This window comes from Rutidosis leptorrhynchoides, chromosome 8 (assembly GCF_046630445.1).
Source record: "Rutidosis leptorrhynchoides isolate AG116_Rl617_1_P2 chromosome 8, CSIRO_AGI_Rlap_v1, whole genome shotgun sequence".
NCBI classification, from domain to species: domain Eukaryota; kingdom Viridiplantae; phylum Streptophyta; class Magnoliopsida; order Asterales; family Asteraceae; genus Rutidosis; species Rutidosis leptorrhynchoides.
This window is the reverse complement of record NC_092340.1, coordinates 86,631,526-86,649,065: the sequence shown is the minus strand read 5'-3', so window position 1 is coordinate 86,649,065 and position 17,540 is coordinate 86,631,526. Positions and strand designations below refer to the sequence as shown.

Here is a 17,540-nt window from a genome sequence, read left to right as displayed (position 1 = left end):
TTTCTTTTTTTAACAGTAGTTAGTAGTTAAGAGTCACTGATGGAGCTCAAAAAAAATTAAAGTCACTTACCCGATCATATCCATGTTACATGTCGAGAGAAAATCACGGAACCCACACATAAGTTAACGCGACCAACTTGAAAAAAAACCCAATGAGGTTCGAACGTAGAACGTGTCACAATCTCTTAAACCCGAATATTCGGAATACCACCGAGCATAACGCACAAGCGGTAATCTTACACGAAATATGTTCTAAGCAGAACTCAAACACACGACTTCAATGTCAAAGGAGCCACTTGATACCGTTAGATGAAAGGTCCTTTAATTATAAACGTGATCTTCTTGTTGTAGCAATGTCTATTATGGAGTACTCCATTCTTTCTATTATTTTAATAAAATTTATTAAACATACTTTTGTAGCACACCCTTTAAGGCAAAACGTTTTCTGTCGAATCTCTGATATCAAACTACCTTGTTTTTTGGTTTTTTGAATTTTCTTCATTGCTTTTTTTTTTTTTTTTTTTTTTTTTTTTTTTTTTTGGAATGGCACGATAAAGAGTAAATACATAAAACATGCTCACATAGTTCACAAATGTCACTGACGAGTAATGATCCGATGTGCAAGGCACAAGGCACGTGAGTGAGTGTAATTAATATGGACAGGTTATTGGCAGATGAGGTGTGTGGACATCATGTTTTGATTCTAACGAGGATTAAAAATCCGCGCTTTATCGCGGGGTGATTTTGATCGGTTAACGATCTATTAATTGAACGTTAAAAATACGATTAACGGCTGATTAATTGAACGTTTAAAAAAATAAAGGAAGTCAGTTAGTGATCGTTTTATTAAACGGTTACAAATTAAGGTTGACGATTAGTTAGTTGAACGTTTTGAAATTCAGTTGTTTAAATATAAGGTTAACAGTCGGTTAGTCGAACGTTCAAAAAATAAATGAATAAAAAACGAATGTGGAAAAGGAATTGAAAAAAAAAAATAGTTTTAAGTAATGGTAAAAAAAGTTAAGGGAACAAAAAGAATAAAAAAATGATTACCAAATTATCCTCAAAGTTGGGGTGATTACAAAGATGACATTGTGAATAGTAATTAACAAATCTCATGACATTTAATATATAGTTAAGGTTGCAAAATTCGCTATTCGAGAATTAATCGGTCAGGATCTTGGAAGGATTAATTGAAAATTCGGGGATTAATCGGATTGTACTTTAAGTATTTTAATACGGAGTATTAAATTTCAAAAATTATATGTGTAAATATAGAATAAAATAAGGGAGTCAAAACTAGCTCGACAGCTAGGTGCTTTCTGGAACTCGGCTAGATGCTTGCCGGCGAGGGGAAGTGCGAAAGGTGTTATGGTTGGTCAAAAATAGTAATTGGGCTCGACGTAACGGGCTGACCCAATTACGTGTTAAACTCATACAACTTATGGTTGTGGCCTTTTTGTTGGACATGATCGAGCCCAATTAATACGTCGACTTCTTATAATCATGCAATGAGTCATGTCGATCGATTAGTTACTGTACACGTGGAGATTATTGTCGGAATGTATATTGAATGCCACATAAAATTTAACAAAGTAACTTTTGAAATTTCTCCGATCGATTCAACAGTCGGTTCATTGGTCTTATATTGTTGTCGGATAACATGCAAATGAATTAAGATTCATAGAGCTGGGCTTTGCCGACCAACTGTTTGTTTTAATTCCTCTGTGAGGTACAATTACTCTCAAAATGTCATCTTTATATCTGGGTTAACTTTATATAATATGTAAATTTATTTAAATTTATATATAATATCTTAATCTTGCATGTTGCAATTTAATGTTATAATGTTATGTAGCTTGGTGCTTTTTTTTTTTTAATTTGCATATTGTAATCAAATGTGGGTTAATGTTATCTTGAAGATTATATTAGTAATTAGATGAAATTTTCGATTTTTTTGTCTTTCGGGTCATTTAGATCAACCTATGGGTCCTAATGTTTATTGAACCATATCAGTAATTAACAATTATATAGGACCACCGATGCATTACCTGAGTGGTACAACTCCTATGTTATGTTGATCCCGGGTCCACGTCCTTGAAAAAATAGGTGAGGGTTCGAATTCTGGGAGGGGGTTTCTCAAGAATTCTGTTGGATGATACGGTGCATGCCTTAAGCCTCTTAGTTTAATCCAAAGCACACCGGGTACCCAATGCGGCGATGGTGTGTGAAAAGTTCTTTTCTAACACGTGTGTGGGTGACATGACAAATGAGAGCATTCAATGTCGATATCATTGTTCAAATTTTTTTTTTTTTTTTTACAACTATATCAAAGGTTGTAACTTTTTATTTTGGTCTTTTGTATATGAATGCTGTTTATAGATGTGAGGTTTTTGGACATAGTTTTAAGTATTTGTAACATATTTTTTTGATGTGATTCTTATAGGATGGATTTTACATTGGCTAGTGAGAGTACTAGTCTGAGTTATTGGTTGAGATGGGAGTTCTTGTTTTGTTTGTTATCAGTACTTACGTCCGTAATTATAGCGTCGTTCTTGATACGAAAGTATGAAGGTTGGAATAATACAGAAAGGGCTTTTTCTGTGCATGATGGTGAAGCATGGATGCCATGTTTGAAGGGATTAAGCCCTGTTTGGTTGATGGTTTTTAGAATCATTGCTACATGTTTGCTTTTAGCCGCTTCCATTGCTGATGTTGTTACTCATGGGACCAACTTATTTTACTATTATACTCAGTAAGCCATTTCTTGTATGCAAAGTATATAAAGTTAGCAAATTTTTAAATAATTCAATCTGTTTACATTGAAAAGGGTTCGTTTGGGTTAGATTGTCTGTCATGGGTCAACTAAGAAAAGTTGGAATTTTTTACCTTAAATAAAAATGGGTCTTGCGGGTCATATAAGTTGAAACTCCACCGATGAGCTATCACAATGATATATATTGTAATTTGATACAGTATCTATTTTGATGTATAATGAAGACTTGCAACAAATACTAGCGGGTCCTGCCCGACCCATTTTGACATGCATAACAAAAGACCCGATTCAATACCCGCCCATCCACCACTAGTTGCAAATTTGTGATTTATATGGTAGGTTTTTGAGTTATTGATTCCATTTCTTTGATTGTAAATTTTTTGTGTTTGTCTTCTGGATAGGTGGACTTTGACTTTGACCATCATCTATTTCCTGGTATTCTTCATTATGTTTTATAATTTTCATTTATTGTTATATCGATTAATCTTTCCATATTTTGCTCATTAGCATTCACAATTAATATACGTAATTCATTCAGTTTGGATCACTGTTATCCGCTTGTGGATGTTTTCGCGAACACAAGATATGCAACACCTTAAGAAAAGAAACTGATTCAGAAAAAGGAATTTATGCGCCTCTCACACATACAGGAGCCGATGAGCCCGTTAATCAGTTAGGAGAATGTTATTTCTCGCAAACCGGTGCGGTTTGGGGCTACATATTTCAAATTGTTTACCAGGTGTTTTAACACTCAACCCCTCCAATAATTCTCTAATTTCATTTTCACCCCTTGTTGCTTATAATCAATTTATTTATTTATCGTACACAGATGACTGCTGGAGCAGTGATGTTAACTGATGGTGTTTATTGGCTTGTAATCTTCCCGTTTCTTACCATTACTGACTACGAAATGAGTTTTGTGAGTCACTTACACATTCGGTTTTAAGTTTTTTAATATGAACGTTCATTATGAGAATGATAGATTACCTTATTTGAGTATTTTTTTTATCCTAATTAGTTGACGGTTGTCGTACATTCACTTAATATTGTTTTGCTGATAGGAGACACAGCCATGAATAGCTTGGTAACTTTCTACATTTTATGAATCTTTTTAATGTGTTGGAGTAAATTTGAACGTCGAAAATGATGGTAAATTTTTTTTACAGCGCTTCCCCTGGTTCAGAATTTCATATTTCATCTTGTTTACGGCGTTTTACGTGATCTTCGAATGGATTGTTCATACCACTGTCGAAACCTGGTATGCTTATAGTTTGAAGTTACAATTCTCGGTGCTTAATCGTGAATTAGTTAATTCGTGTTATGCGTTATCTCTAACGGGTCGAACACTCATATACATAGAAACCAAAAAATAAGCTAAAGGGGAATGGCTCTGATGGTTTAAAAGTCACCGAAAGTGAACCACCTAAATTGATTTATCGAAAAAAATAGATTATTGTAGCGATAAGGTACTTTTTACATTCATGTTTATTGCTTCGATACTAATTTGTAATATTCTTTGCCTGTTTGTGTTTTAAACCGTTTGGTTTCGGTTTTTTGACTCGGTTTGGTTAAGTTGAGGCTCGGTATAGATAGTTTGTTAGGTTGCTGTTTTCTAGGTACAAGTCCCATTGGAGTTTCTCTCGTTGTTCCCTTTGTTGAAGACGTTTTCTATTCGAATAAGTTTTCCATTTTTATAAAAGTTTTCGTTATTTTTGCAAAAAAAAAAAAAAAAAAAAAAAAAAAAAAAAGAGCAACCCTTTTTGACCTGTACTGAAAATTACCTGTTGTGGGCCGCGTCGAATTCTAAACTGTCACCCAACTAACCTATTTTCCCATCCTTATCGCTTGTTTACGCTTAATTTGGTTTCATAAACAAAATTTCACTTTCTGATATCTTTTTCTTTGTTTCAGGTGGCCGTATCCATTTCTTGATGTATCAGTAGACTTTGCTCCAATGTGGTATGTTTTCTCAAACTTCTAAACTTTATTATAAGATACAAAAAACGGTATGATCAGATTTTCGCATCTCTTTGATAAATATTTCACGATTTAGTTACATTCATAATAAAAAACGGTATGATCAGAATTCTTTTTAGTAATGCATAAAAATTCCCAAATCATTTTACAATTTAATCGGAACTCAATTTCTATCGAGTCTTGACCGTTAACACAAGTCCTGTAAAAAAATGTCAATATGAGGGTTGGATTGGATTTCTTACATTCTCATCAAATTTGTATACTTTATTTGAATAAAATGAAAGGCGTTCATTCTTGTTCGTTTTTGATAAATTTAGCAAAGGAAATATGAGTTTAGGTAATCTTTGTACCTTCTTTAGTCCGTAGAGATATTGAATACAAAGGGTATTCCTTTTCTCACTGTAATTTTGATAATGTACGTTTAAATGTCCTTTAAAGTAAGTAAATAGATCCGAAACATATAAAATGTGGTTAATCCTGCTCTAGACCTTGCTATTATTGCAAAAGATAGGTGTATACAACCAACTATTGTTGAGGATCATCTTTGGACCAAAAATAAGGGGTGGGACACCGCCAAGAAAAAGTGTACCCAAAAGAATTTTTTTTGGGAATTGGTACATGTTAATTTGTTGTCGATTGTTGCTTTACGCTTGTTGAAATGGTGCATAGGTACTGGGTGGTTGCAGTATTGCATGTTCCATGCTATGCTGTGTTTGCGCTCATTGTGAAAGCGAAGTACACTATATTATCTCGATGGTTTCCTGATTCGTATCAATGTTTCAGATGACATGTAGATAGATATAGAAGAACAATATGAATACAGGAAAAAGGTGTGGTGTTCCTACAATAGTGCATCTTTATTTCATATTCGTAGGATCATCGCACCCTTTATTCGCTTTAAATTTGACAAAGTACTCGTCTCGTTTCTTTCGGGTTTTTTCCTTCTTTCTTTTTCCGTTTTGATGGCAATCAGTTTAGATAAATTTTGTTAGATTTTTTGCCTTGTTGCTAGCTAGATTTGGATTTTCAACTTATTCCAATACAGACCTCGGGATTCTTGTACGTCACAAAACTACAAAATGTTCCTTTCCAAATACGACTTGTTAACGAGTGATGTGATATTGTGGTATCGAATCTAGTAGGCATCATATTGTTTGTAAATTCTCTTTATATTTATTTTATAAGCATATATATATCGCCACACAAAATTATGTTAAAAGTTAACTGAATTTTGGTCGTCGGGAGCATGTGACTTCTTGCACCAGGATGGATCAACCCGAATATCTTTATGCAAAATGGGGCCAACACATCGAACTTTAACATATAATATAAATACAGTAAAAAGATTTCAACTTGCCGACCCTTTTGCTCCTTCATAGGTCAACCCCTTGAAACTCCTAACCAAACAAACTCCTAACCAAAACTCGAATTGAGCTGTAATTGTTGCTCCTTCATAGACCCTTGGGAGTTGTCACACAACTACTGTTCAAACAAACTCCTAACCAAAACTCGGATTTTTCGCTCATGGGCATTATCATGCATGTGTCTACTCTATGGGTTACAACTAATTACTTCCCTCAATGGGCGCGACATGCTTTGTGGCCCTGAGTCTGACCACCACTGCTTAAATCAGTTGTCCATAAACTGTCCAGCCGATAAGTGATGTTTTTTTAACAGCATCAGAGGCATCAAATGTTTTCATTTGCACCCATGCGCTCTAGGTAGAAAACTCCAAGGATCGAACCCGGGTTGCTTGACAACTAATCGCAGGTCCCTGGTTGCTTGGCAACTAAGAATCCCGAAGAAAACCTCCTCTCCTTAGAATCGAACTCGGGTTGCTTGACAACTAATCGCGAGTCTGCCCTACTAAGGCTCGATACCACTCAGCTGGAAGGCCGGTGGTAAACAAAGGTAGAAAATGTATATAATTTGTATTTATAAAAGGGTAAAGGTTTCTGTTGTACCCTTGTAGATACCTGATTGTTCAAATTGTAATAATAGGTAAATTCTTGGTCACATCAACACTATTTCAAAATGAAATGTGTACTTACCAAACGACTTTGTTGTGAACCATCGGTGTTTTTACAAAATCCAAATCGGTGACCCCCAAAGTAATAAGACTACTAGAGTAATAAGAGTACTACTACGTATTAAACTAAAATTGACATCTCCTCCATGTTAACAATGGATTTTAAAGTCCTTGGTAGAACAAAATATAAGACTCAAAATATTGAACTAAAACAAAAATCCATTAACCATAACCCAGTTTCAACAACAAAAAGGCGGGCCGCTCAAATCAAGTGCCTTCTACACTGCAACCGTATGCAGCAACCACCATTCGAACATAATGGTGCTCCTTCAACTGAAAATGTCAAGAGGGAGACAATCAACAATGCCATCTCAAAATCATAAGCACGAGTTCAGTCGACAATGATTGTACAAGGTTTTAATTTTAATTAAAAATAAAGCACATGAGAAAATACTTTTATGTCCAGAAGTAACAATCAAATTTATTATAATAATCATAGATGTTTTGACAGACTTAAACACATTTTACCATAACTGACCAAAAAATTATCCCTAATGGTGATGTAGAACTAAGTTTCTTTTTGCAAACTGCAAACTTGAAACAAAATAGGACTAACTAATTGCTAATAAAGCAGTAGACTTCACATACCATTTATCTTGCTGTACAACTCTGACGATTTAGCCATCTCCAACAAAATCATAACAAGGTTTACTCGTGTGAAACGAAACCTAAACGACATGATTACTTTCATCTGGTTCCTTTAATTCTTTGTTAATGTCCTTTTGTTCAAGCTTTTCTGATTCCTCTTCATCTCTAGATGTAGCGGGTTTTTGGGAATCAGTTTTTGGATTACTTTCATCAGAGTTTCTTTTAGAACTGGATACAGTTGTAATTTCGCGGTTACTGGATTTTAGCCATGAAAACTGTAAGTTGTGACCGTTCAAACATTTACCACTCAAAAACGCTTTCTCAGCAGCATGTCGGGTTGTGAAATATACGCAAGCTGAATATTTTGACGTGCCAGGATCATTATTGTCGTCAGCTGAATCATCTAGTTCTACCTTAGAAAGATCCCCAAACGATGAGAAGTGTTCCTTCAAAACTGCAACCTGAAACAACCGTTTGCAGTAGTAATTTACTAGCAGCACATTAGCAATCGCATACATAGCCAAGGCTGAAAAAGACGCTAGAAAGAGACGAGTCGGTCAGGACCTTGAAAGGTCGGGTCGGTAGAGATGGGGTCAAAACAAACGTTGACCAACGTTGACTTCTAAATATATATAGTAGTATATTACAAATATTTCAAACATAAATATTTAAGAATATATGTTTTACAAATAAGAATAAGATGATTTGGTGTTGGTTAAAACTTTAAAGAACATATAGGTTTTTTATAATGTTTCCTATTATCTTTAAGAGATATTATGTAATCGGTGTTTTTCCGGGCTAAATTTTAAATGGGAATTTCGTTCACAATAGAACAAGGCCAAACAAGAAGCCAACTTTTGACAACGTTGACCGACTTTGACTCGACTTTTCCCCGACTTCAACTCAACTTTTCCCGAGTTTGACATGACTTTTTAGTGTTGACCAACTAATTAGACGTTTTGGGCAAAACGGACGGTCTAGTCACCAAACGGCCGGTAACAGCCGCCGTTTGAAATCATGTACATAACCACATTAACTTCATTCAATATAAGCAGTCCAACACACGAAAAAACATAGAAACTAAAGAGAAAGAGGTTTTACATTGGCAAGATCACTTGGCAGAGATGAGATGATCTTAAATGCGGTGGGACGGTTGTCCAATTTGAACGGATTAACAGCTGATGAACCAATAATCGGTAACGGTGATGATTTCAAGACTGGTGATTTTTGCAAAGCAATTACAGCCGTTGATTTGGAACTTTGTGGCACAGTAGCCTCCAAAGACTTCTTACCATTACCTATAACTTCAGCTCCTGGTGAAGATGAAATCGTTTCAGGATCACTGGAACTTGTAGGTGCAGCTTTTGTAGAATCAGCTACATTTTCTACTTTCTTTCTTTTAGCCACTTGTTCAGGTTCTATCTCTCCTTTACCTGTAGCCTGCAGACCAAAAAAATTATAAATCGCTACATAAAATAATAACTCATAATCTTAAGATAAAGAGAATAAGTATAAGTATTTACTTGTTTCGCAAGTTTGTCCAACTTGCGCCGAAACTCATTCCTCTTCTGATCAAGCATTTCTTGCTTTTTACGAAGCTCCTCTTTCAAAACCTCCAAATTCTCCAGCTTCTTTTGAGAAGGTGGAGGTGCTTTTGGGGCATTGATGATCACAGGCTTCGGTTGATTAGAACCAGGAGGGGCAATTTTGTCTTTTTGTGCTGCTGATGAAACTGTGACATCACGATGAGGTATTGATGTACTTGTTCCATTAACAGGTAAGTTATCACGATCAGCCCACCATAGTTTAATAAAGCGATTACCCATAACAGCATCGGGTGCGGTTAATGCAGCCTCTGCTTCTTCTCGTTTTGAAAACTGGACGAAAGCTCGATCACTATTTATAGGTATACGAATATTAATAACTTCGCCGAATTTATGAAAATGTGTGATTAGGGACTCTCGTTTGTTCTGTTGGGGAGGAACATTGTTCACAAATAATGTACATTCTGCTTTTTGATACGGTTTGTGGACACTCTTCGGGTTTCCACTTTGCACTTTTTGAGATGAAATTTTAGCAACTTGGGAACTAATTGATGGATCCTGTCTTTCACTCATTTCCATTTTGTTTTTTGTATTGCCAACTCTTCGAAAAGCGGTCCCACCAGGTTTAATTTCACCGGAGCCATCAAGCGGGGCAGGACGATGATCACCAGATGAGCCAGAGTCCATAAAAGACCTATTTTCGTTTACATTAGATTGAGTCATCATTGGTTGAGAATCATTACCCCATAGAGGCTGATCAGGATCGTAAAAGTCAGCCCCAAGATCGGTTAAGTTCGGCTCGTTGGGACCCACACCAGGTTTGCTAGTTTTGCCATGTGGAGCCTTGTTGCTGAACACTGAGTTTGTTGTGGGCCCAGACGCAGGTGGAGGTCCTGACCCACCTGGTGCACCAGGCATAGTTGCATTTTGAAGTGATACTGGGAGATTAAACTGTGAAAGGCTCTGTAAGTTGTAAAATAACCAAAGAAATAACAACAATTTCAGATATGCACTTTGAGAATATGATTTGGATAGACACAGTATGAAATGAATAATCGTAGACAGTATGTAAGCGTCAACATAAGATAAGTCTCAAGCTTGATATTTTACAGTTTTCAATTTAATATATTTTTTTATCAAAGTGAGTATATACACTTTATAAATTTCCCAATTCCCACTAAATACTGCATGTCTGCATCCTAAGTTAAACTGTTGCAGTCTCCTCTTTAAAAGTTTGCTACAAAAAATGATATATTTCCTGAAGTAGAGACATCTTAAACATCACGAACTTAATGTATAATACCAACTTGAAACGCCCATTTTTTTTAAACAAAACTCAGTCCGGGGTTAGACCCAGAACAGGGCTTTTGCCCATTTTGACTCTTTGATCCATTTTGGCTCAACCACATTCCAATCCTGTTTCCGACATATGAACCATGCTGAAAAATGACCCGAAAGAGTTTATAAAACACTTACTAACATACATTCAATTCCATAACATTACTGTACCATTTCTTCCGATAACATAACAAAACATCCTTATTTTGGTTGAATGAAGTATAAGCATGAGCTCCTTCAGTAAAGTTGTAAAATGAAAACAAGAAAGATGGAGAGAGTATGCTTAGGAATAGTAGTATTGCAAATCCAACTTGTCACTTACTAAACATAGTCACATACAAGTTAAAAAGATAATACAGAGTATGTATATAATGAAGCTTCAAGTTTTGATACTACGATCACTTCCCTAAACAGTCAAAGACAGTCTATTTATCACTTAATTGTACTCATTGAGGCTAATCATGCACACTTACCATGACATAATGATAATAAATTTCATGTTCTTACTATTCAGTTCAAGGTTGAGACATATCATACGGCTGAAACACAAAAAGCATGTTCCAAAATGGGAAAAATCACTTCGCATATACAAATTTTAAAGACCGTTGATAATCTGTAGAAGCTTGCCACTCCCACTATCACAGTTAATATAATTCTATACAAACCGTTGTCTCTATTTAATAAAGAAAATATAGGTCCCAAATAATTTGTCGCTTCTGCAACGATTTTCCGAGTAACAGTTACGGAGTTTTTTTAGTGTGTTTGAGAAAGCCCTAAAAGCTAAGTATTATATAGACCCAAGTACAACCAATATCCATTCCACTCTGATTTAACGGGCCATGGGCATAAAACTAAAAAAAAAAATAACATCATATAAAACTTAGAGCACCTGAAATGTGTAAAAAAAAATCACATAGTACCTGAACATCTTCCACAACAATACGATTAATACCATGCTCCATTGGGCACATGTCACCTCTTAGACAAAAACCTTGTTCCTCGAAATCTCTACACCGTTGACGAGCAAGTCCCATTCCCATGTTCATAGAGGGATTAATAGATCTATACCCTCCTTGTAATCCAAGAGGATGTAGTGTATCGAGACCACCATTTGGCATTCCTGGAACCAACCCATATGGACCCCACGATGCACCATAAGCATTTGGAACAGTTGTTAAACCCCTCCCAGCAAACATACCACGGGGCAGGGGCCCCTGTTGAACTATCTGAGAGGCAATATCAACAGAGTTAAATCTAGACTCACGTTGACTCCAATGACCCGAGTCCCTTCCTCTACCCCTTACTGGACCAGTATTCCCTCTAATTCTCTGGTTCAAATCCAAAGGTCCTTGAGAAGATTGTGTATACCCGGGTCGTCTTTTGTCAAACTTAGAATCCATAGGGTTAAAACTGGAATTTCTATACGCTTCACCGGTCTGAAAACCTGATCCCCTGTAAATATTCCCATTTTCAAAAGCTTTGTTTGCCCTTCTATATGGTTTAGTAAATACTTGTTCCACAACATCTTGCTCCTGTGATTGAGACCTTGCATCATCTCTTCTACGATGCTTATGGTTGCGATCATCATCATCATCACTGATTTCTTTATCATCAGGATTGTTTTCAGATGCTGAAGGTGACCGGCCCGATTCCTCGGCTGAAACATTAAGCTCCATCGAGAACTTCTGATAAGAAGCAGTAAAGAATACGTTATAGAGGATGAAATTGAAATACTCCTTTCTTGGAAATGGGATGCTGCATAATCATTTAGATATACATTAAATAACATCAAAGGTTAAAATCCACAATAACTAATTCGTATATGCCCTAACAGAGTCTACACCATATAGATCTGGAACATACAAATTCTAATTATCTAGAACGTGTAATCAATTCTCATAATGCAAATCCAAACACCCCCCTAACCAAATACAGAAATAATATCATTTCCATTGAGAAATAAAAAATATGTATGAAGTCGAAGTCGTATGGATCAGACATGATAGGCTGAAACTGACATAAGGACTATACTTAATATTGAACATCAAACGATGTTTGCTATTCATACACGCTAGCGTTCTACCTTCGATTGTATCATATCTTAATCAAATTGTAGTTCCATTTTCAGCATAAATCATCTACTCAACTTCATTGTATTCTTCACCAACTATTTACCAACTACTTTTCGCAAGCACCAAAAATGAAATCAAACCTCACACTCTGTACGCATCATCTATTTAGAAGATAACACATAGCACATTCTACATTCATATATACTGCTCTATAATCTATGAATTGATCGTATGTAATCAAAAATAAATGATTTACAAAGCACAATATACAGCAATTTCAATCAATAGGATCAAATCAACAATTCGCATACAGTACAAGCAAAGTCAATTCACAATCATATGGAGTGTGATATACAGCAACATGTTTATACATATAACATGAATTTGAAGAAAATATAAAAGGAACTAACCTCGGTTTAACGATTTCCGTAATTAGGGTTTCGATTGTGTATGTGTGAAATATATATTTAGCATTCTGAGGTCCGGTTCGTGTACAAAATGATAGAGCTCATAATTTAGTCGTGTATGTATATGTTATTTCGTGTATATATGTATATATCGTCTTCTCTATTTCTCTCTCTAAATTCTGTAGTTTCTCTCTCTAGGATGCAGGAAAGGTTTTACAGATAGGAAACAAAGGAAGAAAAGGTTATGGTGAAAATTAACATTTTAGACCCTCATACTTTACAGTTTACACTATATAAAACTTTGGTAAATAAATAGACATAGACATTTGGGATTATATTAAATAAATAAGTACTCGTAATACTGTAGGTTACAAGAAGTCAACAACAAAATTAACAAAAGTGTTTTAATAAATTCTTTTCTTTCGCCGGAAAAAAAAATTATTCGGATGGGTTAGAAACGAATTCTTTCAATGGTGCATGTAGATCAATCGTTGTTCGGGTCTTCAAACTAAAAGTTTGTCTTTGAACGGCAAATATCAAGTTTGCGTATGGGTTACAAGCTTACGTTTGGGAGCATATTCCGTTTTTACTTTGCCAATAACACTTTTGTTTAATGTGATCTCTCTTTGTTGTCTTTTTTCATGTATTGTAACTCTTTCGATAACATTCATTGTTTTGATGAAGTTATCGTGTTTTAATAAATTCTTTTCTTTCGCCGTAAAAAAACAAAATTAGCAAAATTGTGAAACTCTACGTGACTTGTAGTTTAGGTATGGCAATATATTCAATTTATTGGATATTCAGACTTATGTTAATGGATGATTCAAATGGATGTAAATAGATATGAATATGGATGATCTAAATAGTTTGTAAATCGAATACAAGGTGAAAAAGGGTGTTGAGATTCTCTCATTGCCCGAATCTCAATTGTATTATATTCACGGTCCATGTGGTGGCTTAGTGTCGGGTAGTGGTCCACGCCCCCTGGCACTAGGTATGTGGCTTAATATTATTACTGCATGTCTATCTTGGGAAGATTTTGGCTTTACTTTCCAAAACTCTTTTGTAAAAATAAATTGGGGATGGTTCGTCTACATCCTTTTGGAATGAAGTATGGTTCGGAAGCATCAAATTCAGCAAAATGTTCCCCAGACTTGAAGGCACAAAAGACGTGTTGGTTCGTGAAATATTTACTGGTACTGGTTGTGATGACCCATCCAAATCCATTCGGACGAATACATCATTCATTGATTTCATAGTGAGGTTTTGACCTCTATATGATACATTTTGTAAACATTGCATTCTTTTGAAAAGGTACACCATAAATTAATATATATAAATCCAAGATTTTCGACGTCTGATGATTTCTACGTATAGACAATCATCGTATATAATAGTTTCTAACAATACATCCGTTGACAATACAGTCAGATAAGATACATGATGATGATTTTGTGAATGCAAAGTTTTCTCGAATAAAGCATGTATGGCTCCATGCACATAGCTTGTATAACGTATAAGCAAACAGCGGAAGACTTCTAGGAACCTGAGAATAAACATGCTTAAAAGTGTCAACACAAAGGTTGGTGAGTTCATAGTTTTAATGTTGCGCATAATCTGTATATAAAGGTGGATCACAAGATTTCAGTTGTTTCATCCAGAAACGTTTATCAAAATATTCTACGAAGTTGAGCACCCTGGTAACTAAACTTTAACGTTATAATAAGTACCCCTGTTTTAACATACATGCAATCAACATGTACAATACACGCAAACCAACGTGTACTAACCTCAAATAGCATACGTAAGTTTTATAGTTCAGGCTAGGGTTTCTATACCTGGAACAGACGGGGATGTCAAGCCCTATGGATCCATATATAACTACTCTCGCCCACCAGTTCTTATAACTGGCATTTACTAGTTACCAAAGCTAAGGGATTTTCGGTTCAAACTCGGTGTAGAATTTAGTATGTACTTGTATCCATTGCGTTTAAAATAAAGTACATATATTCTCAGTACAAAAATATAGATTGCAAAAGCAATTAAAAGGGGAGCAAATAAAACTCACCTTAGCAGCACATAAGGTCATTCACCGAAATGTGACCGAAACTCGGAATGCAAAATAACCGTAGATCTCAACCTAGAGAACATATGTTGGTCAATACATGTCTAACAAGCTAGGTCAGGTCATAGTGTATCACAATCCTAATGCTCGAGACCGACATGCAAAAGTTAACAAAAGTCATCTCAAAAGTCAACCTGACTCAATATGATCTTTAAATCTATACATGTTTATTATCATAGTATAAGTCTTGATAATTGAACGAATTTATAGTTTATCAAACTCAAAATATTATTTATTTCAGGAGCTATATTATATTTGAATTATCATGGCAATCGAAAATATTTTATTATTTCACATAGTTTTCCAATACATGTAAAATCATACTATAGTGTTTATAAATCTTTAAAACCTGATAAGACAGTCAACTTTGACAACTGTTCAACAAAACAAGACGTGCCTTATATAGAAATTCATTTACTTGATTAGTAATATCTAAAAATCCAATTTATCAATCTCATAGACAAGTTGTTTAAATATTAATTTACAGTTTCAAACACAATTTCAATTAACGTCAAACATAATTCAGTTGACCATATCTTTTAATCCGTTCATCGAAATCGCGCGATTTCTAAATGAAAAGTTAATAATTTTTCGCCAGCTTTTCAAAAACATGCATATCATAAACTTTATATCAGTAGCATATGTATCAAATTCGTGATTCATCATAAACTGTTTAACGACAAAATTAAAGCATACAAGCATGCATAAACATATATACTCGAGCACTAGACATGGATACACTATTAATATATAAAAGATAAGATATGAATGCTCATGTATCAATATTGTGATTCAATATTGTAGGAAAGTACGTAGACGCAACGGAGATGATAAATACTAGTTTGACTCACGAGCAATACCCTCGAACCATACCCATAATTTCCTTAACTCTATCTCGCTCGCAAAACCCATTTTGAAAACATGCGAGCAGAACCTCGTCTGTAACATCCCGCCTTTTTTCCATTTACTTTCCGTTTAATTATTTAGAGTCCGTTATATTGTAACGACCCTGGATTTTCCAACGTTTATTTATTAATAATTGTTATTATTAATACTTGTGAATTATTGAATGCATGTTATTATATTTACTCGTTACCATGATTGATCATACATGAGTTTGAATGCCCGAAACGTCTTTGTGACACGCGTACATTACCCGAATAATATTTTTGAATATTATTTACATTCATGATTAAGTTTTATTAATCATTTTAATTAACTAAGGTTATTAGTTGATTACTTGGGCCTTTACTACTGTTAGTGGACTTTTACTTGAATTATCACTTATTTGGACTTGGGCTCACTTTGATGGACTTAATTAGCCCACCCTACTTCTCATATGGACTTATTTAGCCCATCATCACATGTAAGTATCATTTAGGTTGCAACTAGATGGTTTAATTTCAAAGAGAATCTTGTTACTTGTTCATCCCCATGCAAACACCCCCATTAACCAACTTTTTTAAGCCTTTACATGTTAGAACCTTGTGGACTTCTCCCCTTCCCTTTTTTTCTGCCGGCCGTCACCTTTTAGGGATGAGAGGGAGTCAAAATCTTTTTTTTTTACTTACTACTTGCTCACTTGTTTTTCTCCCATTCACACACACACACAAAATACTTGTAACTTCTCTCATTTTTCTCTCAAGGTTTCCTTTCTTTCTTGTAAGTAAATTGAACTTCTTTTCTCTTCTTCTTTTCTTACAAAAACTGAACCATATGCACACACATTCATCATCATTTGTTGTTGTTTACTTGTTCATTGTTGCTACTTTGTTACTTGTTCTTTATTGTTTAATTACTTACTAGTTGTTGATGTTGTTGTTCTTCACTAATTTCAAGAATCAAACTTACTAGTTTCATTCTTCATTTCATCTTGTAATTTCAAGAATACACAAGAACTAAACTTACTAGTTTATGTTCTACATATGTTATTTCAAAAGATTGTAAGTTCATGGTTGTAAATCATACTTGAAGTTCATAAAGTAAACTTTAAAGTTTACTTTCTAAAGATCAAGACTTAGGCTTGAATCTTTAAAGTATGCAACCCATGAACTTATTAACTTGTTTACTTAGCTTATTTACTTCATTTACTTGCACTTTAATTTCATGATTTATGTTCTTGTTGGTCAAGTGTTACTAGTTAACATTGATCTCATTAATCTTGAACTAAAAGTTAACTTTAAAAGTTCAAGAACATGTAAGTAAGCTTTCAGTAATTATAACTTGGTACACTTATGTTAGATCTAGACTTTCGGGTCTAGGATTTTCAAGATCTAACTAAGAACTATGTTCTACAACTTAAGATCTTGATTTTATAAGTTTACTTTCAAGTTTGTAACTTATTATTAGTTTTAAAGTTCATGTATGTGTTAGATCTAAGACCTTGATGTAACTTTGGTTCACCAAACTTCATAGAACTCTTAAGTGAGTTGTGATACATGTCTTAGACTTACACTTGTGTCATAATAGTCAAAACTTGGTTGATATTACTTTTATAGTTCATGTATGTGTTAAATCTAAGACTTTGATGTAACTTTGGTTCATCAAAACACTTGCAACACTTAAGTGAGTTGTGCTTCATGTCTTAGACTTACACTTGGGTTATGATGGTCAAACCTTAGTGA

General features: G+C 34.7%; 2 protein-coding genes across 4 annotated transcripts; one reads left to right on the top strand and one right to left on the bottom strand.

Moving 5' to 3' along the window:
- The first annotated feature begins 655 nt into the window (after positions 1-655).
- Positions 656-5,717, top strand: LOC139863593 (uncharacterized). The gene is made up of 12 exons (XM_071852211.1): positions 656-679; positions 1,279-1,374; positions 1,680-1,732; positions 2,447-2,755; positions 3,001-3,099; positions 3,178-3,211; positions 3,315-3,515; positions 3,606-3,695; positions 3,795-3,860; positions 3,943-4,034; positions 4,688-4,735; positions 5,423-5,717. Exons 1-12 carry the CDS (start codon positions 656-658, stop codon positions 5,538-5,540), a joined length of 1,230 nt encoding a protein of 409 aa, XP_071708312.1. The 3' UTR covers positions 5,541-5,717.
- A 1,084-nt stretch (positions 5,718-6,801) lies between these two features.
- On the bottom strand, positions 6,802-12,980 carry LOC139861581 (zinc finger CCCH domain-containing protein 41). Of its 3 annotated transcripts, none has more exons than XR_011763817.1 (6): positions 12,795-12,980; positions 11,233-12,067; positions 8,954-9,937; positions 8,532-8,870; positions 7,431-7,891; positions 6,802-7,115 (listed from the first exon to the last, which is right to left on the bottom strand). XR_011763817.1 is itself a non-coding variant. In XM_071850016.1 (5 exons), exons 2-5 carry the CDS (start codon positions 11,986-11,988, stop codon positions 7,511-7,513), a joined length of 2,460 nt encoding a protein of 819 aa, XP_071706117.1. In that variant the 5' UTR covers positions 11,989-12,067; positions 12,795-12,980; the 3' UTR covers positions 7,243-7,510. The 3 variants fall into 3 exon arrangements, 1 of the variants encoding a protein (XP_071706117.1); XR_011763818.1 differs by having other exon boundaries at positions 11,233-11,997; XM_071850016.1 differs by lacking the exon at positions 6,802-7,115 and having other exon boundaries at positions 7,243-7,891.
- Between the last annotated feature and the right edge of the window lie 4,560 nt (positions 12,981-17,540).